Source organism: Pristiophorus japonicus, chromosome 6 (assembly GCF_044704955.1).
Source record: "Pristiophorus japonicus isolate sPriJap1 chromosome 6, sPriJap1.hap1, whole genome shotgun sequence".
Taxonomy (NCBI): domain Eukaryota; kingdom Metazoa; phylum Chordata; class Chondrichthyes; family Pristiophoridae; genus Pristiophorus; species Pristiophorus japonicus.
The window spans coordinates 56,552,275-56,577,276 of record NC_091982.1 but is presented as its reverse complement, the minus strand read 5'-3'; the positions used below and the strand labels follow the sequence as shown (position 1 = coordinate 56,577,276).

General features: G+C 46.2%; 1 protein-coding gene across 1 annotated transcript in view; it reads left to right on the top strand.

Annotated features, from left to right (window-relative positions):
* The window catches only part of aff2 (AF4/FMR2 family, member 2), a 569,269-nt gene that overhangs the window by 416,730 nt on the left and 127,537 nt on the right, over nucleotides 1-25,002 (top strand). Inside the window, exon 9 of the mRNA XM_070882879.1 lies at nucleotides 17,471-17,505. Coding sequence (XP_070738980.1) covers nucleotides 17,471-17,505 — 35 coding nt within the window. The remainder of the gene's footprint in view (nucleotides 1-17,470; nucleotides 17,506-25,002) is intronic.

Here is a 25,002-nt window from a genome sequence, read left to right as displayed (position 1 = left end):
GAGTAGGCCATACAGCCCCTCGAGCCTGTTCCGCCATTTAATACGATCATGGCTGATCCAATCAGGTCCACTTCCCTGCCCACTCCCCATAACCCCTTATTCCCTTATCGGTTATAGGACCCTATGGGACAAGATCATCTGAAAGTGAAATTGCAGCACAAAAGACGCATTCATCTTGCCGCAAGGCCATCAACATGGTGACACTTCGGCACACACTGGCCCCGTGATTAACCCATACCGCGTTCAGTTCTGGGCACCAGTTTCCCCTGTGATTTATTTTCGGGTCACGTGACCCCTTTAAGAGGCTGCGCGGCCCAGTCAAAATATACGTTTTTTTTTTCATATTGAAACGCCGGCTGCGCGGGGCCCAATTGGTGCTGCTCAGCCGCACAACTGCACAGCTAACGGGGAACATTGCAGGGCACCACCGCTACGCGAGAGATAGAGGGGGAGCAGCACTGATTCACCAGGGCGATACCGGGTTAAATTGTGAGGACAGGTTGCACAGACTAGGCGTGTATTCCCTCGAGTATAGAAGATTAGTCGAGGTGTTTCTAAGATGATTAAAGGAGTTGATGGGGTAGATAGAGGGAAACTATTTCCTCTGCTTGGGGGGCAGCGGGAAGTCCAGAACAAGGGGGCATAACCTTAAAATTAGAGCCAGGCGATGTCAGGAAGCATTTCTTCACACAAACGGCAGTGGGAATCTGGTACTCTCTCCCCAAATAAGCTGTTGAGGCTGGGGGGTCAATTGAAAATTTCAAAACTGAGATTGATAGATTTTTGTTAGGTAAGGGTATTAAGGTCCAGGGAACTGAGGCAGGTAAATGGAGTTAAGATACAGATCAGCCATGGCGGAAGAAACGTGAGAGGCTGAATGGCCTTTTCCTCTTCCTATGTTCCTGCGGGTGAGACCGTGCGTGGGTGGGTGGCTGTGTGTGTGGGTGGGTGCGTGGGTGGGTGCGTGTGTGCGTGGGTGGGTGGGTGCGTGGGTGGGTGGGTGCGTGTGTGACTGGGTGGGTGGGTGTGTGGGTGCATGGGTGGGTGGGTGCGTGGGTGCGTGGGTGCACGGGTGGGTGCGTGGGTGGGTGGGTGCGTGGGTGCACGGGTGGGTGCGTGGGTGTGTGTTTGTGTTTACGCATTGTCGGTTTATTTTATGGTCAATTTAGTGTGAAAAGCGAGTGGCTTCCTCAATGTAAGAACATAGGAATAAACATCAAGGTCCATGGTAGTTCGCCTTCCCCATCCTGGTAGTCACATGATACAACGATAACGGAGTTGTTAATTAATCATAACGATCAATCTCTATCAATTAGTGTACAACAGAGCCAGACCTGAGGCGAGGAAATCCCGCAGTGGTGGAGGGCTTTATTGCCATCCTCAACACTTAAGCTATCATAAGTACTTGGTCATACTCACATATTATGATCAAATTGTGATATATCAAATTTATGCAGATGATGCAAAGCAGTTTTAAGAAAAAAGAAAGAAAGACTTGGATTTATATAGCACCTTTCACGACATCCGGATGTCTCAAAGTGCTTTACAGCCATTGAAGTTTGGAGCAAGACCGCCCTAAGTGGAGGGCGCTGAGCACCTCGAGTCTAGTCGCCGAGAGCATGCAGAAAACAAGCGCAGGCAGTGGAAGGAGCGTGCGGCAAACCGGACTCCCCACCTACCCTTTCCTTCAACCACTGTCTGTCCCACCTGTGACAGGGACTGTAATTCCCGCATTGGACTCTTCAGTCACCTGAGAACTCACTTTTAGAGTGGAATCAAGTCATTCTCGACTCCGAGGGACCATCTATGATGATGATGATGACTTTTGGCATGGAGTCACTTTTGTAATGAGGGAAACGCGGCCTAGATTTTTGTGCTCAAGTCACTGGAGTGGGCCTTGAACCCACAACCTTCTAACCCAGAGGTAAGAGTGCGACCCACTGAGGCACAGCTGATGATATAAATGTTCCAATTTGTCATCATTCCCAGCCATCGCCTCATTCATTGAAGTTAGCAGACAGGAAATCAAGCACTGCAGGCCCATCGTTCTCTGGCTAGCACTCCTTGCTCGGGCCTTGATAGAAACGCCCAGTAAGGGAATCAGCCCTATAATTCACCCAGTTTTACAAATCCCTCCATAGCAACTGCCCCCACCTCTACATCTCAGCTTGCACCCTCTGCTCTCTTGAGTCTGGACCAATCTCATCCCTCCGTTATCATCATTAGACCTGTTCTCTGGTTCAGCCAAAGCCCTCCACCTTGCAACATCTCTCCCCATCTTCACAAGCCTCTTCTGAACCTTTGTACGCCTCTCCCAACCATCTGTGGCTCAGTGTCCAATCCGCCCTCTATGAAGCCCTTTGAGTACGGTGGTGGGATATATTCTTTACAACATCACTAGCACACACAGTCTACAAGATGGCTCCAATACATCCTGTGACTTTTATTGCATTTACAGCAGCAGTTGCATTACCACAGTAGTCCACGATGTGGAGCTATATTACAGGTGATGCAGCGTTTATGTCACTGGACTGGTTATCCAGAGGTCTGTCTGAATGATCCAGTAGAACTTGAGTTCATATCCCACCGTGACAGTTTGAGAATTTCTATTCAGTTTAAAAAGGAAACTGGAAATAAAAAAGCTGAAAGTGACTGAGTCGATGGCTAGGGAACGAAGTTTGTGGCGGGGGCTGAAGACAATGGCTTCGGTCGTCCCAATATTTAACTGGATTGACTAGCAAGTTACTCAATTTGTAGGGATGGGCAATAAATTCCGCTTATACCAGCGACGCCCACATCCTGAGAATCAATTTATTGTCATGTTCTGCAATGTTGATGTAAGTTGTTGACTCCAAAAGGAGTCTTCCCTGAGATGCAGAATAGAGGCAGGTTACGCCACAGGTTGCAAAGGTTTGATGAAAGCTGAGAATGGACCAACGCACTTCACACCCCATCAATATGTTGGAACATTTGTGGCACTCTGCTGTGTCTGACTTCACAGAGGGATGCAGTGTGATGCTGTACAACCGGCCAGAGTAACTGACCAATAATAAGTGGTCAAAGTGATGATCCAGGTGGAAAATAAATCAACTGCTACAGGTACAACGTCTGAAATTAGGCAACCTCGGGACCGAGACCGTGCCAGTTTTTGGATTTTTCTGAATTTCGAACCTCGCTGTTAGCGCTTCTCGCTGCCCGCTGATCCTCCGCTCCTCACCGCCCGCCGATCCTCACCGCCCACCGCTCCTCTGCTCCTTGCCACCCGCCGATTCTCACGGCCCCCCCGGCGCTGCGATTTTTACAGGTTACCTCAGCCATCTTGGCTGCCTCAAAAATGTGTGGTTTTTGGACAATTCCGGTTTTCGGACAGCTAGGATTTGAGACGTTGTACCTGTACCAGGAAATTGTTCATCACAGCAAACAAATGAAGAGACAAATGTATTTGATTAATGAAATATTGATTGGGTGCAGTGTCATTGTCGCAATTTACATCCTCAGAGTTAATTGAGGGTGAGTGTTAATCAATAGAATGCCTAAGAAAGAAAGTGCCCCACTCTTAAGTGCTCGGTTTTGGGGTCAGGTTGCTTTCACAGAGTGAGTTCTAGTCGAGGCTCCACCTCAGTTCTACACAAGACAAGGAACAGTTTTTATCACTAGAGTTTAGAAGAATGAGAGGTGATCTTATTGAAACATGTAAGATTCTGATGGGGCTTGACAGGGTAGATGCAGAGAGGATGTTTCCCCTCGTGGGGGAATGTAGAACGAGGGGGCATATCCTCAGAATAAGGGGTTGCCCATTTAAAACAGAAATGAGGAGGAATTGCTTCTCTTAGAGGGTCGGGAACCTTTAAATTTTCTACCCCAGAGTGCTGGGCCATTGAATATATTGTCCAAGGCGCCTTGGACAACGTGGACCACTTTCCATACCTCGGGAGCCTACTATCAGCGAGGACAGACATTGATGACGAGGTCCAATACCGCCTCCAGTGTGCTAGTGGAGTCTTTGGTCACCTGAGGAAGAGAGTGTTTGAAGAGCAGGACCTCAAATCTGGCACCAAGCTTATGGTCTACAGGCAAGTAGTCATACCCGCTCTCCTGTATGGCTCAGAGACATGGATCATATACAATTACACCTCAAAGCACTGGAGAAATACCATCAACGCTGCCTCCGCAAGATCCTGCAAATCCACTAGGAGGATAGATGCATCAACGTCAGTATTCTCGCTCAGGCCAACATCTCCGGCATCGAAGCACTGACCACACTCGACCAGCCACATCATTCGCATGCCCGACACGAGACTCCCAAAGCAAGCGCTCTACTCGGAACTCCTACACGGCAAGTGAGCCCCAGATGGGCAGAGGAAATGCTTCAAGAACACCCTCAAAGTCTCCTTGATAAAGCGCAGCATCCCCACTAGCACCTGGGAATCCCTGGCCCAAGACTGCCCTTAGTGGAGGAAGTGCATCTTGGAGGGCGTGGAGCACTTCGAGTCTCGTCGTTGAGAACATGCAGAAATCAAGCGCAGACACAGGGAAGACCGTGCGGCAAATTAGATACCCCACCCATCATCATATGCGGTCCCTCGAACGAGGATGACTTGCTTCCACGAGAGTTCACAGATGTTTCAATGAAGGACCCGATGTTCCAGCCCTGAACTCCAATTGAGAGGGTGGAAGATGCCTGTGCATGGATGTTTTTTAACGTGTGGTGACCGTCACACATCAGCCACCACATGGGCTTGACAGAGCTAGGCCTTTATCCAGTGACAAGGGTTAACCAGGATGTCTGGAGACCAGCTCTGCTGCACGGACCTAGTGCACACACATATCGCAGTGTGGGCAGGCCCGTGCTGCCCCTGGGCCCTCGGCTCTTCTGAGCCCCGTACCCTCATTCGCCGCACCTCCGCCACGATGTTCCCGGGTCCGGCGTTCCAGCTCTATTGATAGCCCCGACCTGCGGGGTGTTCTCACACAGGTCGGGGCGGCCCATGATGTTCCAGGGCCCGGCGCTCCAGCTCTATTTATTGCCACTTTTATACAAGACTGATGAAATCAATTCTGAATTAGCATTTAGTAGGAAGGGACAAAATTGCAAGATGCCCCGGAGCATGTGGCAAAAACATGATGATACTTTTTTTGTTACGATGTTTCAAAATTCCAATAAGTTTGTGACTGAAGACATAGTGCAGTCCAGACTTTCTGAAACACGCCACCCACCCCTTCCTTCAACCACTGCTCCACCTGTGACAGAGACCGTAATTCCCGTATTGGACTGTTCAGCCACCTGAGAACTCACTTTTAGAGTGGAAACAAGTCTTCCTCGATTTCTAGGGACTGCCTATGATTATGGTGAATATATTTAAGGTGGAGATTGGCAGATTTTTGAGCGATAAGGGAGCCAAGGGTTATGGGGAGCGGGCAGGGAAGTGGAGTTGAGGCCAAGATCGGATCAGCCATGATCGTATTGAATGGCAGAGCAGGCTCGAGGGGCCGAATGGCCTACTCCTGCTCCTATTTCCTATTTTATCGACACTTCAGACAAGCAAGTGATTGCAGGAAGTTGATTCTCATCTCGACACAAAAATAACGAAGGAAACGAGAGCATTAATGACTTTAATCAAATTGTTGCAAAAGTCTGAAATGGCCAGGGGAGCTAGTCAAGAACACTTGCATTTATACAGCACCTTAACATCCCAAGGTGCTTCACAGGAGCGATTATCAAACAAAATATGTCACTGAAGCACATAAGGAGATAGTAGGACAGGTGTCGTAAAAGCTTGCTCAAAGTGGTAGGTTTTAAGTAGCGTCTTAAACGAGGAGATAAAAGTAGAGAGGCGGAGAGCTTCAGGGAGGGAAGCGGAAGGCACGGCTGCCAATGGTGGAGTGAGAGAAGTGGAGAGGATGTGCAGGAGGCCTGAATTGGAAGAGCGCAGAGATCTCAGGGTGGCTGGAGGAGTTTACAGAGTTAGGGAGGGGCGAGGCTATGGAGGGATTTGATCACAAAGATGATAATTTTAAAATCGAGCCATTGCCGGACCGGGAGCTTATGTAGGTCAGCAAGCACAGGGGTGAGTGGGTTAGGATACGGGCAGCAGAATTTTGGATGAGCTTAATTTACAGAGGATGGGAGGCCAGCCAGGAGAGCTTTGGAATAGAGTCTGGAGGTAACAAAGGTATGGATGAGTGTTTCAGCTGCTGATGAGCTGAGGCAGGGGCGGAGACAGGCCATAGGAAGTAGACGGTCCATGTGATGGAGAGGATATGGGATCAAAGCTCAGCTCTGGGTCAAATAGTATGGCAAGGTTGCGAACAGACCAGTTCAGCCTCAGACAGTGGCCAGGGAGGGGGATGGAGTCATTGGCTAGGGAACGGAGTCTGTGGCAGGGGCTGAAGACAATGGCTCCGATCTTCCCAATATTTATGTATGGCTCAGACGTGGCCCATATACAGCAGACACCTCAAATCGCTGGAGAAGTACCACCAACAATGTCAACGCAAGATCCTGCAAATCCCCTGGGAGGACAGATGCACCAACGTTAGCATCCTCGATCAGGCCAACATCCCCAGCATTGAAGCGCTGACCACACTTGATCAGCTCCGCTGGGCAGGCCACATTGTCCGCATGCCAGACACGAGGCTGCCAAAGCAAGTGCTCTACTCGGAACTCCTTCACGGCAAACGAACCAAAGGTGGGCAGAGGAAACATTTCAAGGGCACCCTCAAAGTCTCCCTGATAAAGTGCAACATCCCCACCGACTTCTGAGAGTCCCTGGCCAAAGACCACCCTAAGTGGAGGAAGTTCATCTGGAAGGGCACTGAGCACTTCAAGTCTCGTCGCCGAGAGCATGCAGAAACCAAGCGCAGGCAGCAGAAGGAACGTGCGGCAAACCAGTCCCACCCTCCTTTTCCCTCAACGACTATCTATCCCACCTGTGACGGGGACTGTGGTTCCCGTATTGGATTGTTCAGTCACCTGAGAACTCACTTTTGGAGTGGAAGCAAGTCCTCCTCGATTCTGAGGGACTGCCTATGATAATGATGACTTAATTGAAGGAAATGTCTGCCAATCCAATACCGGGTGTTGGACAAGCAGTGTGGCCAATTCGAGGCAGTGGAGGGGTGGAGAGAGGTGGTGGTGAGGTAGAGCTGGGTGTCGCCAACATGCATATGGAATCTGACGTCGTGTTTTCAGATGACGATGCCGAGGGGCAGTGTGTAGATGAAACATAGGCAATGAGAACCTTTCAAATCAAGCCAGTCCGGTGCAGTTTGTGAGAAATTAAACTGCTGTAGAACACAGGCTAACTTTATCTTCCGTTTGCTCGACTCTGACCCATGTAGCAATAACATTTCTCAATCTTAGCGATTGAAAGAAAAGATCAAACTCAAATCATGGCACAACCCCAGATTGGCAGTGACGATTATCAATCGGAAACGTTTGCCAGCAATTAACAATTTATCTCTATTTTAGCTTTACTAATAAGTTTTGGAATCATCTACTAGGCCTACATTTCAGGCATGCTGAGGTGATTGCATGGTAGAATATTTTCCTTGTGCAGTAATTTGTTGCTGCTTTTCACTTGTAGGCCCCCCCTGCGCCCCTCTCGCTCAATATCCTTCAATATATCAAGGTATTAACTCCCTACTGCTTCTCCTCCATTTCCACTTTCCTCTATTTTTTTTTTGTTATCCTTGTAAAGATACACGAGCTGCTCTTCAACAATCGCATGAATATAAATGGGAAAAGAAAGGTCAACGGATCAAAGCTCTGCAGTTCTCCCGTGGCTCAGAATAATGCTGGGAGCGAGGAGACTCGGATTCACTCCTTCCTTGGTTTCCACGACATGCTCATCCTCGGGGGTCCGTAAACCCCCCCGTCCCCCTTCCCCCCCCCCCCCCCCCCCGCCAGAGCGAATTCCAACAGTGTGACTTTAGGCCTGCAAGGACTCAGCGGTGAGAAATCATGGCTCATGTTAAAAAAAAAGACTAAAAAAGGCACAAGAGTTTTTGGCATGCCATAAAGGAGATCTTCGCTGCATGTGCGCCTTGATTTGAGATTTGACTTTGGGCTGCAGGATAACGGTGAAGACGACTGGGGAGGGCCCTTTATATCTGATGGGTTAGATTTAGTGATCAAAGGATAATCATTACAGTACAAACTAAGTGAAGATTGAATAAAGGAGATAGTTAAGCAACCTTGATTCTGATTTAGCAGAAGGATGTCCCTTGATATTCGTCCTCCAAAAAAATCTAAAATGTGACAGGTTAATTGTACTTAGTTAAACTACTGTCTAAAATCTATCTCCCAGTCTGGCAGTTTCATGAAATAAACAGTGCTTTCTAAATTGCAGTAAGGATTTCAGGCTGTTAAAATGATTTGATAGACTACATTTTTGGAGGCATTGAGCCAGCATGCCTCCCGGCAGCGTTGCTTAGCAACATTTTAATTCAAGAAGGATCAAAAAGACAAAATCCCTACGGAGTTGAAAACAGAAATAAGACTGCAGTTGACAGATGATATGAGTTGTTTCATATAATATACTGTGAAGATCACTGAGTTCTTTCATGAATGATAAATGGACTATACACAGATCAATGGGCTCTGCAATAAACTGGAACCACGGTCCATATCTGAGGCTGCACAGGTTGCATAGTTAAAAAAGAAAGAAGGACTAGCATTTATATAGCGCCTATCACGACCACCGGACGTTCCAATGCGCTATGCAGCCAGTGAAGTATTTTTTGAAGTGTGGTCCCTGTTGTAATGCAGGAAAGGCACGAGCAGAATTAGTTGTTGAGATAATCTGTGTTTGTTTCATCGTAACGCAGTGTGAGAAGAAATCACTGCTAACGTTTGGCTGTCTCCTGACTGTTTCCTTTTTTAATAGCGATCTACTGAAAAGCAGATCTAACCGCTCAGTCACTTTTTCACAAGTTGATAGAATTCAACCTTTCATTTCGAAACGGCCACGAGCCTCTTGGTGAAAATATCGCAGCAAACGTGTGGTGTGCCTTCAAAGCAAGCTCACATCAACAATATGGCACTAGAAATTGTGTTTTTTTTTTGGCTTTCCTAAAACAAATCCAAAAGCCTGGAATTCAGACTCACCGAGAATCATCTTGTTTTAGTTTTTAAAAAAATTATATTGCGGTGATAAAAGCAACTGGAGCAATATCAGGTGTCTGGCATTCTTCGTCCCAGAAAGTGCTGGAGTGGGGCATTATTTGGACTTCTTACCTCACCTTCAGACTGCACTATGTATATTTTATTTTAATTCATTCGTTCATGGGATGTGGGCGTCGCTGGCAAGGCCAGCATTTATTGCCCATCCCTAACAGCCCTCGAGAAGGTGGTGGTGGTACAACTGAGTGGCTTGCTGGGCCATTTCTGAGGGTGGTTAATCGTCAGCCACATTCCCACATCCCACGAATGAATAAATAAATAAACATATATAGTGCGAGGAAAGAAGTCCAAATAATGCCACTGTGGGTCTCGAGTCATATAAAGGACAGACCAGGTAAGCACTGAAGATTTCATTCCACAAAGGGCATTAGATGGGGTTTTTTGACAATCCAGTAGTTTTATGGTCACAATTACTTCACACTAGCATTTTACTACAAATTTATTTCATTAACTGAATTTAAATTCCCCAGCTGCCATGGTGGGATTTGAACTCAGGTCTTTGGATTATTATTGCCAGGCGTCTGGATTATTGGTCCAGTAACATAACCACTATGTCACCATACCCGATATTTGTGGCGCGAATTGCTGGTGGTGCGAGCGGATAGCAGCACGGTCAGGGGGCATCTGGGACCTTGGTGAACATCGTTGCCCATTGGTCCATCTCCTCAACCAATGAAACAAAAGGATAGAGAGAGAAACCGAGCAAGTCAAATTAGAGAAATAAAGAGCGGGAAGGAAAGAGTGGATTAAGAGAGAGAAAATAGACAGAAAAGAAAAAGTCAGAAAAAAATTACATTTTACATTTCTAAATACCTCAAGGAACAATTCACAACCTGTGGAAGTGGGACTCCATGACTTTCCTCCAAGGTTGAGTGTCATGTCAGGACCACAAATCACGTCATTAACAGGGTGCTCGCGACATGAATTACCAGCTCGAAATGGGTTTTTGCCCCCCCCAAAAAAATTCAGAATTTAATATTTTTAATTGCTAGATTTTTTTCATTTTACATTTGCATAATTGGTCACTGCAATGTATGCAACTGTGAGCATGCTAGAACACAATAATAACATAAGAAATAGGAGCAAGTAGGCCATACGGCCCCTTGAGCCTGCTCCGCCATTTAATAAGATCATGGCTGATCTGATCATGGACTCAGGTCCACTTCCCTGCCCGCTCCCCATAACCCCTTATTCCCTTATCGGTTAAGAAACTGTCTATCTCTGTCTTAAATTTATTCAATGTCCCAGCTTCCACAGCTCGCTGAGGCAGCGAATTCCACATATTTACAACCCTCTGAGAGAAGAAATTTCTCCTCATCTCAGTTTTAAATGGGCGGCCCCTTATTCTAAGATTATGCCCTCTAGTTCTAGTCTCCCCTAACAGTGGAAACATCCTCTCTGCATCCACCTTGTCAAGTCTCCTCATAATCTTAGGTTTGTGGAGCTGTTGCACTGTGAGTGGCTTAGCCAGTCATGTGATGTTCACAAGACTCAATAAAACCCCAGTCAGTTCAGCTCAGGCTCCCCACGATGAGGCGGGCTGTTACGAGCCTGGTGGATGAACTGGTTGTGTTCAGTTTGATTTGTTAAACCTGTGCTAATAAACCAGCTAGTTCTTACAGCTAACGTGTAGCTGTGGAATCTTCAGCAAAGAACCCACAAAGCAAATACATTAAAGTCACCAATGGTCACTATGAGGGATCATAAATATAAGATTAATTTGGATTAATGGTATAAATCTGTCAAAATTCTTGACTCGCAATGGTGAGGCTCATGGTGAAGTTGCTGTTTTTGGGGGTTTTGTCGAGGCTCACGGTGGAGCGGCGTAAATCATCCGTCAATTCCTGGAGAATCGGACTCCGCGCCGTAACCCATTCTCGCCTCAAACTGCGGCGTTTTAACCAAATAACTTCGGCGAGCGGGTGAACACTGAGTTATACTCCCACCAGCTTCTGGACCCTCGAGATAATCCCTCTCATGTCTGTGTGTGTGGGAGAAAAGGCATCCTCTTGTCCCGTATGGGAACTCGAAGGATCAAGGCACCAAGTTAAATCCGAGAGAGCTTCCCGTGCAACCTGTGACACACGCACCCAAACAGAGCGTGGGGTTACTGATTCACTGGGAGTGATCTTCGATTGGGATGCAAAGTCATTCTTTCATGGTTTATGCCTGTAATTACCCCACACAAAAAAAATCAAAATTCAATATTTTTAATTGATGTATGTTTTTCATTTAACTCCTTGCATAATTGGACATACTATAAGATAGTCACTAATAAATCAAATAAGGAATTCAGGAGAAACTTATTTCTCCAGATAGTGAATAGAATTGTGTAACTCACTATCACAGGGAGTGGATAGAATGTGTAACTCACTATCACAGAAAGTGGATAGAATTTGGAACTCACTATCACAGAGAGTGGATAGAATGTGTAACTCACTATCACAGGGAGTGGATAGAATGTGGAACTCACTATCACAGGGAGTGGATAGAATATGTAACTCACTATCACAGGGAGTGGATAGAATGTGTAACTCACTATCACAGGGAGTGGATAGAATGTGGAACTCACTATCACAGGGAGTGGATAGAATGTGTAACTCACTATCACAGGGAGTGGATAGAATGTGTAACTCACTATCACAGGGAGTGGATAGAATGTGTAACTCACTATCACAGGGAGTGGATAGAATGTGTAACTCACTATCACAGGGAGTGGATAGAATGTGGAACTCGCTATCACAGGGAGTGGATAGAATGTGAAACTCACTATCACAAGTTGAGGCAAATAGTATAGATGAATTTAAGGGGAGACTAGATAAACACACAAGGGAGAAAGGAATAGAAGGATTTGCTGACTGGGTAAGATGAAGAGGGGGGGGGGGAGGAGGCTCGTGTGGAGCATAAACACCGGCACGGACCTGTTGGACCGAATGGCCTGATTCTGTGCTGTAAATTCAGTGTAATTTTATGAAAATATTTACCTTGCTGACTTCAAAACTGACTAATAATATGTGCCAGTAGCAACCAGGCTTAATTACTGTAATTTAAATATTCTGCCGTCTGAGCACCACTTTGCTATCAGTCATTCAGACAGGCGCTTGGTCTGGACACTATGCTGAGCTCCTGATGCATGAATTTGTTTGCATATCAATGTGACGCCACTTCAAAAAGTAGCTGATTGGCAGTGGCTTTGGGGCGCCCTGAAGTGGCGAAAGGCACAGCTATCAATGGAGGTTCTTTCTTCATTTGTATTTGTGGAAACGTTAACTTTAAATTTACAAGGGTTTAGAACATGAACATTGTGAATTGCAAATACTTGGTCAGGCTCGTTTTCTGCTTGCTGTACATCGTACCAAAGGGGTTAGTGTTAAATCAACACTCGAAAATCAATCAATACATAGTCAAAACTGAGGCCAGGGCAATAGCTTCTGGAAGAGAACAGCAAATGCTGGAAATAGTCGGCAGGTCAGGCAGCATCCATGGAGAGGGAGTGGAGAGTTAACGTTTCAGGCGGATGACTCTTTCGTCAGAACTGGCAAAAGTTAGAGATGTAATGAAGGTAAAAGAGTCAAACGGAAATCTCATCGGAGAGAAGAGCAGAATTTCTTCAAGGTGGGCATTCCAGGAGGAGAAGCGCCAGTGAATTAAACACTTAATAAGAAAGTCTAGCATTTATATAGCGCCTTTCACGACTACCGGACATCTCAAAGCGCTTTACAGCCAATGAAGCACGTTTGGAGTGTAGTCACTGTTGTAATGTGGGAAACGTGGCAGCCAATTTGCACACAGCAAGCTCCCACAAACAGCAATGTGATAATGACCAGATAATCTGTTTTTTTGTTATGTTGATTGAGGGATAAATATTGGCCCAGGCAATAACTCCCCTGCTCTTCTTCGAAATAGTGCCATGGGATCTTTTACGTCCACCTGAGAGAGCAAACGAGGCCTTGGTTTAATGTCTCATACGAAAGATGGCACCTCCGACAGTGCAGCACTCCCTCAGTACTGCCCCTCCGACAGTGCAGCACTCCCTCAGTATTGCCCCTCTGACAGTGCAGCGCTCCCTCAGTACTGCCTCTCTGACAATGCAGCGCTCCCTCAGTACTGCCCCTCCAACAATGCAGCACTCCCTCAGTACTGCCCCTCCGACAGTGCAGCACTCCCTCAGTACTGCCCCTCCGACAGTGCAGCGCTCCCTCAGTACTGCACTGGACTGTTAGTCTAGATTTTGTTGCACAAGAGCAAAACTGAGAGAGGTTGGTGTCTGCATTTATTTTCTGACAGATTTAATTTGAATGATATGATTGTTAATGACTGCATATTTGCAGCTGCTTTCAGCAGGTGTGACAAAAACAGTGGAAGAGGTTTATTTGCAGCAATACTCATTTCCACCGCTCCCCCTTGAAATACATTAATGAGTTATTTTCGTGCCAGAATGCCTCTTCTTCACTGGCAGTTTGGAGCTGTGATATATCGCGTGCGTCATTATTAATGAAGCATCTGGAAGTAACCCACTGCTCCAAAGTCCAGCTGCAGAAGGAAAGCACCAACTATAATTTATGTTTCCGCAGTTGTTTTGAAAACAAGGTCCCACAAAGTTCGACATAAAATGTTATCTTCAAACCAGAGATCGATAGATGTTTGGATATTAAGGGATATGGGGATAGTGCGGGCAGGTGGAGTGGAGGCAGAAGACCAGCCGTGATCATCTGGAATGGCGAAGCAGGTGCGAGGGGCTGAATGGCCGACTCCTGCTCCTAATTCTTATGTTCTTAAAATGAAATAAAGAACTTGCATTTATATAGTGCCTGTCACGACCTCATACTTCCCAAAGCGCCTTTCAGCCAACAAAGTACTTTCTTGCAAAGTGTAGTCACTGTTGTAATGTGGGAAATGCGTCAGCCAATTTGTGCACAGCAAGCTCCCACAAACAGCAATGTGATAATGATCAGATAATCTGTTTTTTTTTTAAAGATATTTTGCTTGAGAGATAAATATTTGCCAGGACTGCCCTGCTCTTCTTCAAAATAGTGCCGTAGGATCTTTTAATTCCACCTGAGAGAGCAGACGGGGCCTCGGTTTAACTTCTCTCTTTATCTCTCTAATCTCCCCCAGCCCCAAGATGTTCTGTGCGCCTCTAATTCTACCCTCTTGAACATACCTGATTATAATCGCTCAACCTTTGGTGGCCGTGCCTTCTGTTGACTAGACCCCAAGCTGTGGAACTCCCTGCCTAAACCTCTCCGCCTCTCTACCTTTCTTTCCTCCTTCAAGACACTCCTTAAAACCTACCTCTCTGACCAAGCTGCGCTAATTTCTACTTATGCGGCTCAGTGTCAAAAGTTTTATCTCATAATTCTCCTGTGAAGTGCCGTGGGACGTTTCACTACGTTAACGATGCTATAAAAATACAAGTTGTTGTTGTCTCATCCAAAAGACAGCACCTCCGACAGTGCAGCACTCTCTCAGTACTGCATTGAAGTGTGAGCCTAGATTTAAATGCTGATGTCCCTGGAATGGGACTTGAACCCACCACCTATCTGACTCAGAGGCGTGGGTGCTGCCCACTGAGCCACAGCTGACACCTAAATATGAGTTTGGAAATTACAATTGGCAATATTATAGCTGAAATAATTGCTAGCCAACAGTATTCATCTGTTTGTGTTGTTAGGCACCCGTACAAGCAAAGCGCTGTATCAGATCCTTTTGAAGCACTTTTGCACTGTCCCACTGACGAACGAGTCCTCTTGCTCAGGCTGGATGCCAGGGTTCACCAAGACTTAGCGGCCTTACAGTTGGCATGTTGCCACCTGTCCTGGACCCTCACTCCGGGAGCCCATGGCAACACTGCTGGCGGCATCTGACGTAAAGACTCTACGGGCCTAGACATTCGTTGACTCCTCGCCTGCTTTACAAGCACGTGAAGTGGGCACCTAATTATGCAATACGGCGGGTGGTGTGCCCGCACGCACGCGCATTCCACACCGTCGCCCACCATGTTGGTAAAGGCTAAAAATATAGGCGTCCACGGCCTGTGCCTGAAACAGGCGAACAAGAAAGAGGGCCTAATGGCTGCTTCAGGACCACTTTCCGAAATTGGGCTGCCATGAACACAGCCCCTGCTGTGCCTGCTGCCTTTAGGAAAGCCAAATCTAAAAGCAGCCTAACCAGCAGATTTGAATGAACGATGGAACCGGCTTGAGGGGCCGAATGGCCCACACCCGTCCCTATTTACCTAACCCACAATTCCAGCTAGCCCCTGCTACAGCAGTGAGATATCAGTTGGGAGGGGGAAGGGGTGGCTAAGCCTGGCAGGTGTGCTCTCAAGCAGAACCTATGCACAGTCCAAACAGTGTGAGGGCAGAGGCATCTTTGATTAAGAGACTGCCAACTGCTGTGCCGATCTTCCATGAATAAGATCACCAGAATGCGACACACAGAACGCAGAGTCCGAGGCTATTACTGCAACTATAATTGGGTAATTTCTGCTCTTCAGTCTGAGACGTTTTAATTCCTTTTTGGCCATTCTTGTCCCACTTGTGAAGTGACTGTGGTGATGCGAGAGATAATAGCAGAGCAGTTCCAAACGGTCAGCTTCATCACTGGCTAATTACTGTACAATGATTAGATATTGTCGTGAGCTGTGCAGTGAACATTAAGCAGCGAGTGAGCTTCCTAATGAATTGAGCCTTTGAGATGCACCCCACCCGTAAACTCGTGCCTGGTAACTCCGTATCAATACAGTAAGGATTATTGTTTCTGTGAATTCCGACAATGGTTCCCGCTACCCTCCCTCCTCCCGGATAAGTAGCACTTCTCTCCTGCTGTAGTGCTGACCTAATTTACGCTTCAGCTATTGCAGTTATATCAGATTGCAGATCCGAATTTTGAGTCCATTACTCTGATTGGAACTCGTTACATGGTAGAACGAAAGCCAGTTCGCCCCCACATTTCCAGTAAGTCCGCCTCTTGCAATGAGAAAACCGCATCACCGACTGCGATGTTCAGTTAAAAGAAAGACTTGCATTTATATAGTGCCTTTCACAACCACCGGACATCCCAAAGCGCTTTACAGCCAATTAAGTACTTCTTCGAGTGTAGTCATTGTTGTAATGTAGGAAACGCGGCAGCCAATTTGCGCACAGCAAGCTCCCACAAACAGCAATGTGATAATGACCAGATAATCTGTTTTTTTGTTACGTTGATTGAGGGATAAATATTGGCCAGTACACTGGGGATAACGACTCTGGTCTTCTTCGAAATAATGCCAGGGGATCTTTTACTTCCACCTGAGAGGGCAGACTGGGTCTCAGTTTAACGTCTCACTCAAAAGACGGCACCTCCGACAGTGCAGCACTCCCTCAGAACTGCACTGGATTGTCAGCCTAGATTTTTGTGCTCAATCTCTGGGGTGGGGGATCCCACAACCTTCTGACTCAGAGGCGAGTATGGTACGCACTGAGCCACAGCTGACACCTAAGTTGGCTTTGCAAGAGGTTCAGGGGCCGAAATTGCCCTTTCCCTTAAGGCCTGTTAACACTGGAAATCGGTGGCCATGCTGCAGAGTGCAATGGCCGCCGATTGTGTAATGGCCGCCATTATCAAAATTTCACTCCTGCGGTATCCCGGCGGTGACCCGCTGCCTCCGGACACTACACCCTCGCCTCATTTTCCGCCCCTCAAGTGTGCTCACCGCTGCACTACCGCCCTCATTATGAGCGACTTCTGGTCCGCCAAAAAAAAGCGAAAGAGCGGAATTTCACTCAAGAGGCCACCCCACTAGAGGACATAGTCTCAGAATAAAGGGCCACCCATTTAAAACTGAGATGAGGAGAAATTTCTTCTCTCAGGGGATTGTAAATCTATGGAATTCTCTGCCCCAGAGAGCTGTGGAGGATGGGCCATTGAATATATTTAAGGCGGAGATAGACAGATTTTTGAGCGATAAGGGAGTGAATGGTTATGGGGAGTGGGCGGGGAAGTGGAGCTGAGGCCATGATCTTATAGAATGGTGGAGCAGGCTTGAGGGGCCAAATGGCCTACTCCTGCTCCTATTTGTTATGTATGTTCTCATCCACCGAGACGATGAAAACAACAGAAACCGGGTGCATGTGCCCCTTTTCCAGTGGGGGGGCAATTTCGGGGCCTAAATGTCACACTTCTTCTACTTATCCTGTGCTTGGGAGCTGCTAAATATTGAAGCACTAAATTACTAAAGCAGTCTCAACAAATGCTGATTTGTATCTATTTTTCTCCAGCTCATGTTTCTATTTGTACTTGCAGGCAGAGAAAACCAAGATTCGACCCATTGCTGTAAAGTAAGTTTTTTTTCTGTTGCAAACTTCTTATTAACGTCGCTGTATTTTCCATTTGTGATCAATAAACGAGCACTGAAATATTTGTTATGTTGTTGAGGGCGGGGAATATTTATGTTCCTTAAGCTATTCCGGTAAGTGATTACACAAGCATGACATTGCAATCCACCCATTAATACCTGGAGGGCAAATGTTTTGTGCTAGTCGTAAATTACCCAATTCGATTCAATACAATTTGTGCTTTGTTCCAAGTAATACTGTTTCAGCAAATTTATTCACCGACCGCAGCAAATCTGAAAGCGATTGTGTTGTTCTCTTTAAACAAGCTGTAACGAGTACAAAAATAATCATCTTCAGAGCCCCTATGAGTAAGCACATGTATGTGTCAGTGGCTCAGTGTTAATGTGACAAGACTTTAAATAGCCAGTAAATTGCGATAATCTTAGTAGAAATTCAAACTGTTGATACCCCAGCACTTGCCCACGCTCATGTGAGATACTGGATGCCACAGAGAGAAGGGGGCAGGTTTGGCACCATAAAAGGATGAGATAAAATGACCAATGGACCTCCTTCACTTACACCTCTTTGTTAATAACTTTAATAATTTTCACAGATTGTTTTTCCCTAAATTGGCCTGGGTTTTTATCTGGCTTTTGCCTCTCCCAGGAGATCACATGGCTCCGGTTGGGGTGGAGTGTAGAATGTTAGTGGGAAAGTGGGTTGTGTCGAGGTCACAGAGAGGCTGCAAAGAGATTTAGATAGGTTAAGCGAATGGGCTAAGGTTTGGCAGATGGAATACAATGTCGGAAAATGTGATGTCATCCACCTTGGAAAAAAAACCAGTAAAATGGAATATTATTTTAATGGGGAGAAATTACAACATGCTGTGGTGCAGAGGGACCTGGGGGCCCTTGTGCATGAATCCCAAAAAGTTAGTTTGCAGGTGCAGCAGGTAATCAGGAGGGCGAATGGAATGTTGGCCTTCATTGCGAGAGGGATGGAGTACAAAAGCAGGGAGGTCCTGCTGCAACTTTATAGGGTATTGGTGAGGCCGCACCTGGAGTACTGCGTGCAGTTTTGGTCACCTTTCTTAAGGAAGGATATACTAGCTTTGGAGGGGGTACAGAGACGATTCACTTGGCTGATTCCGGAGATGAGGGGTGATCTTATAGAAACATTTAAAATAATGAAAGGGATAGACAAGATAGAGGCAGAGAGGTTGTTTCCACTGGTCGGGGAGACTAGAACTAGGGGGCACATCCTCAAAATACGGGAGAGCCAATTTAAAACTGAGTTGAGAAGGAATTTCTTCTCCCAGAGGGTTGTGAATCTGTGGAATTCTCTGCCCAAGGAAGCAGTTGAGGCTAGCTCATTGAATGTATTCAAATCACAGATAGATAGATTTTTAACCAATAAGGGAATTAAGTGTTATGGGGAGCGGGCGGGTAAGTGGAGCTGAGTCCACGGCCAGATCAGCCATGATCTTGTTGAATGGCGGAGCAGGCTTGAGGGGCTAGATGGCCTACTCCTGTTCCTAATTCTTATGTTCTTATGTTCTTATGTTCAGGGTAAGGGATGTCGCAGTTGTGTGAGGCGGACTGGTTGAGCCAGATGCTCGTTACCTTTCCGCCATTGTTCATTGTTCATAGATTTATATCTAACCTTTAGGGCTGCTGACTGAGGGCCGTGCGGCTCTTTGTCGGACGGCATGGACACGATGGGCCGAAATGGCCTCCTTCTGCGCTGTAAATTTCTATGTTTCTAATAAGTGATGGTGATGTGTGATTAATGAACCAGAAACTCACCGCCCTAGTACTGAAGTTAGTCTCCACACTATACACATGAATTGCACTGTTTGATTGGCAACCCGTCCATCACCTTCAACATTCACTCCCTCCATCACTGGCGCACCGTGGCTGCAGTGTGTACCATCTACAAGATGCACTGCAGCAACTCGCCAAGGCTTCTTCAACAGCACCTCTACCACCGAGAAGGACAAGGGCAGCAGGCGCATGGGGACACCACCATCACCTCTCAGTTCCCCTCCAAGTCACACACCATCCTGACTTGGAAATATATCGGCCGTTCCTTCATCGTCACTGGGTCAGAATCCTGGAACTCCCTCCCTAACAGCACTGTGGGAGCACCTTCACCACACGGACTGCAGCGGTTCAAGAAGGCGGCTCACCATCCCCTTCTTAAGGGGCAATTAGGGATGGGCAATAAATGCTGGCCTTGCCAGCGACGCCCACACTCCAAATATATTTAAACAGATCCAAGTTGGTGCTTGGTATTCGAGAGCTGCTGGGAGGGGCTTCACAGGCAACATTCACTTTAAGCTCCACAGCCGCCAGTACTCTTGGGGTCCTGCGCAGCCGGTGAACTGGCTTATATATAGAAAAAAACGTGCATGCAAGGAAATTTGAATGGTCCGCGCAGCCCGTTAAAGGGGCCATGCCGGCCCCCCTAAAAATGAAAGGGTCCATTGTTCTCGGGCGATTTCATATATTAGATATTAATATGGATTAGCTGGTCTCTCGTGCCATTGCTGGAGATTCGTCAGTAGTTAGTACTGTGGGAATGTCAAAGTGTTAAGCTGGCCCATCCTTTTACTGGGTCTGGTTACTCCCTGAGGGAAATAGTGGAAATAGGTCTCAAGGTCAATTAAAGGCCGATTATTGTTGTTGTTGGAGGTTTCTTTAGATTGGCAGCCACTTGGCTCCTTCCCAGGATATCTCAAGGTCGGAAAAAACAACCAGGACTGACCGGGTTCCCTCCTCCTTTTGTCTACATTTTTTGCTAAGGTTGTTCAGTCGAGATTGATCGGTGTTTTATTCCATCAGGAGTGTGAAATCCTGAGTGCAAAAGACAAAGGGGTCGGCGCCGGGCGCTAAGGGGTCAGCGCGTGCCGACAGGGCGGGAACATGGAGCGTGAAAGAAACACGATTCTGCCGCCCCTGGCCCAGGGGCAATTTCAGACATGTCAGCCCATCTGCCTGCTCCCGATCGGAAAGGCCTTACCCCCCCCATTACTGCCTCCTAGAGGCAGTAGTGGGCCTTAAAGAGGGGGGCAATTTTGGCCCCGAGGTTTACCAAAGGTTTTTAAAATTATGAAGTGTTTTGATAGCGTGAGTAGGGAAAGACTAATTTCTCCGGTTGGGGAGTCAGTGAGGAGGGGGTCGTCAATTTAAAGTTGTCACTAGTAGTGTGAAGGCATTGTTCAGGAGAAATTTCTTTAGGCAGAGGAAAGTCAGAGGAATACTGTGGCACAGTGAGTAACTATGGCACCTTTTAAGGAAAAAATGGATAAATATTTGAAGCACAGGGCTATGGTGAGTGAGTGGGGCAATGGGAATAGTTTTACATTGCTTTAGCAAAGACACGATGGGCTGAATGGCCTGATTCTACACTGTAACCTTTCATTACTCTATTATACAGGATGAGATTGTTAGAGAGAATCCAGTCCATAAAGGGATTAGCCAAGCAGCATAAGATCAACAGAGCTGAGGGACTGAACTGTTAGCATGAAATGGAACTTCCTCTAACGAGGTTATAATTCCAGCATTGCTGATTTATTAACTACATAAATAGTTAATAAAGTTTCCCAATAAAGTTTGGCTGATTCCCAATGTCCAGGGGCTATTCCTGGGTTAATTAAACTTTAAACCTGAGCTCAGTTTTGAAGATATAATGACATGTGCGTGGTTGCCAGCTTACAGAATAGACACATTCTACATTTGCAGAATATTGATTTCACAGAGTTTCAGTTATTTGAGAAAGAAAAAGACTTGCATTTATATAGCGCCTTTCATGATCACCAGACATCTCCAAGCGCTTTACAACCAATGAAGTACTTGTGGAGTGTAGTGACTGTTATATTGTAGAAAACGTGGCAGCCAATTTGTGCACAGCAAGCTCCCACAAACAGCAATGTGATAATGACCAGTTAATCTATTTTTTTGTTATGTCAATTGAGGAATAAATATTGGCCCAGGACACCGGGGATAACTCCCCTGCTCTTCTTCAAAATAGTGCTGTGAGATCCTTTACATTCACCTGTGAGAGCAGTCGGGGCGTCGGTTTAACATCTCATGCAAAAGACCTAGCTATTCCTGATTGGTCGCAACTGACATAATGACGAGCCAATGAAATAATTCCAGTTCACAACTTCAAACAATACTTAAGAGAAGTCGCGGCAGGGATTGTGGATGCAGTGGTTGTAATTTACCAAAATTCCCTGGGTTCTGGGGAGATCCCAGCAGATTGGAAAACTGCAAATGTAACGCCCCGATTTAAAAAAGGAGACAGACAAAAAGCAGGAAACTATAGACCAGTTAGCCTAACATCTGTGGTTGGAAAATGTTTGGAGTCCATTATTAAAGAAGCAGTAGCAGGACATTTGGAAAAGCAAAATTCGGTCAGGCAGAGTCAGCATGGATCTATGAAGGGAAAGTCATGTTTGACAAATTTGCTGGAATTCTTTGAGGATGTAACGAACAGGGTGGATAAAGGAGAACCAGTGGATGTGGTGTATTTGGACTTCCAGAAGGCATTTGACAAGGTGCCACATAAAAAGTTACGGCACAAGATAAAAGTTCACGGGGTTGGGGGTAATATATTAGCATGGATAGAGGATTGGCTAACTGACAGAGAATAGAGAGTCAGGATAAATGGTTCATGCTCTGGTTGGCAACCAGTAACTAGTAGGGTGCCGCAGGGATCAGTGCTGGGACCCCAACTATTTATAATTTATATTAATGACTTAGAAAAAGGCACTGAGTGTAACCTAGCCAAGTTTGCTGACGATACAAAGATGGGAGGAAAAGCAATGTGTGAGGAGGACACAAAAAATCTGCAAAATGAGTGGGCAAAAATTTGGCAGATGAAGTATAATGTCAGAAAGTGTGAGGTCATGCACTTCGGCAGAAAAAAATCAAAGAGCAAGTTATTATTTAAATGGAGAAAGATTGCAAAGTGCTGCAGTACAGTGGGACCTGGGGGTACTTGTGCATGAATCACAAAAGGATAGTATGCAGGTACAGCAAGTAATCAGGAAGTCCAATGGTATCTTGGCCTTTATTGCAAAGGGGATGGAATATAAAAACAGGGAAGCCTTGCTGCAGCTATATAAGATATTGGTGAGGCCACACCTGGAATACTGCGTGCAGTTTTGGTTTCCATATTTACGAAAGGATATACTTGCTTTGGAGACAGTTCAGAAAAGGTTCACTCGGTTGATTCCGGGATGAGGGGGTTGACTTATGAGAAAAGGTTGAGTAGGTTGGGCTTTTACTCATTGGAATTCAGAAGAATGAAAGATGATCTTATTGAAACGTATAAGATTATGAGGGGGCTTGACAAGGTGGATGCAGAGAGGATGTTTCCACTGATGGGAGAGACTAGAACTAGAGGGCACGATCTTAGCATAAGGGGCCGCCCATTTAAAACAGAGATGAGGAGAAATTTCTTCTCCCAGAGGGTTGTAAATCTGTGGAATTCGCTGCCTCAGAGAGCTGTGGATGCTGGGACATTGAGTAAATTTAAGACAGAAATGATAAGGGAATAAGAGGTTATGGGAAGCGGGCGGGGAAGTGGAGCTGAGTCCATGATCAGATCAGCCATGATCTTATTGAACGGCAGAGCAGGCTCGAGGGGCTATATGGCCTACTCCTGTTCCTATTTCTTATATTCTTATGTTCTTATGAGAGTATATGAGAAAACATCTCTTAAAGCTTTCACTGCCCCTGCCCAATATACTTATTGAAGATTTTAATGAGATCAGGTTAGGAATTCTGCAATGCTTTTTCTGCTATAGGTTGAGGATTCACAACTTGTGAGTCCCTGATCTAAAAAGGAAGAATAAAATAACTTGCATTTATATCACCAACTTCCACGATCTCAGGAGGTCCTAAAGTGCTTTGCAGGCAAAGAAATGCTTTTAAAGTATAGTCACTGGAGTGATGTAGGAAATGCTGCGGCCATTTTGTGCACAGCAAGCTCCCACAATCAGCAATGTGATAATGACCAGATAATCTGTTTTATTAATGTTGGTTAAGGAATAAATATTGTCCCTTGCTCCCCTGCTCTTCTTCAAAATAGCGCGATTATTCATTGTGTGTGGAGCACCTTGGGATATCCTAACAACAACTTGTATTTATATTGCGTCTTTAATGTAGTAAAACATCCCAAGGCGCTTCACAAGAATATTATGAGATCATTTTTTTAAAAATTTGACACCAAGCCGCAAAAGGAGAAATTAGGGCAGGTGAGAGGTAGGTTTTAAGGAGTGTCTTGAAGGAGGAAAGAGAGGCGGAGAGGTTTAGGCAGGGAGTTCAAGAGCTTAGGGTCTAGGCAAGAGAAGACATGGCCAACAATGGGTGAGTGATTATTATCAGGGATGCTCAAGAGGGTAGAATTAGAGGAGTGCAGATATCTTGGGGGGGGGGGGGGGTTGTGTGGCTGAAGGAGATTACAGAGATAGGGAGGGGCGAGGCCATGGAGGGATTTGAAATCAAGGATGAGAATTTTGAAATCGAAGCGTTGCTTAACCGGGAGCCAATGTAGGTCAGGGAGCACAGATGTCATGGGTGAACGGGACACAGGCAGCCGAGTTTAGATCACCTCTAGTTTACGTAGGGTAGAATGTGGGAGGCCAGCCAGGAGTGCGTTGGAATACTCAAGTCTAGAGGTATCGAAGGCATGGATGACGGTTTCAGCAGCGGATGAGCTGAGGCCGGAGTGGAGACGAGCAAAGTTTACGGAGGTGGAAATAGGCGGTCTTAGTTATTCGGTCAGACTCGAAAGCTCATTTCAGGGTCAACTATGACACCAAGGTTGCGAACAGTGTTCTTCAGCCTCAGATAGAAGTTGGAGAGAGGGATGGAGTCAGTGGCTAAGGAATGTAGTTCGTGGCGGGGACCGAAAACAATGGCTTCGGTCTTCCCAATGTTCAATTGGAGAAAATTTCTGCTTATCCAGAACTGAATGTCAGACAAGCAGTCTGACAATTTAGAGACCATGGAGGGGTTGTGAGAAATGGTGGTGAGGTCGAGCTGGGTGTCATCAGCATACATGTGGAAACTGACGCTGTGTTTTCGGATGATGTCGCCAAGGGGCAACATGTGGATGAGAAATAGGAGGGGGCCAAGGATAGATCCTTGGGGGACACCAGAGGTAACGATGCGGGGACAAGAAGAGAAGTCGTTGCAGGTGATTCTCTGGCTATGATTAGACAGATAAGAATGGAACCAGGCGAGTGCAGTCCCACCCAGCTGGACGACAGTGGAGAGGCGTTGGAGAAAGATAGAGTGGTCAACTGTGTCAGACAAAAATCACCTGCCTGCCATTTTATCTAGCGCATTTTGATATATTTTCAACCTTCCTCCAGCCACCAGAAACTATTCCTCAGCCAAGAGAGTGGGCTGCGGAGGGAAGAGAGAGATTCTAAAAGCATTTGCAATAATAAGATGGAAAAAAAACATGGAATTATTGATCATTATG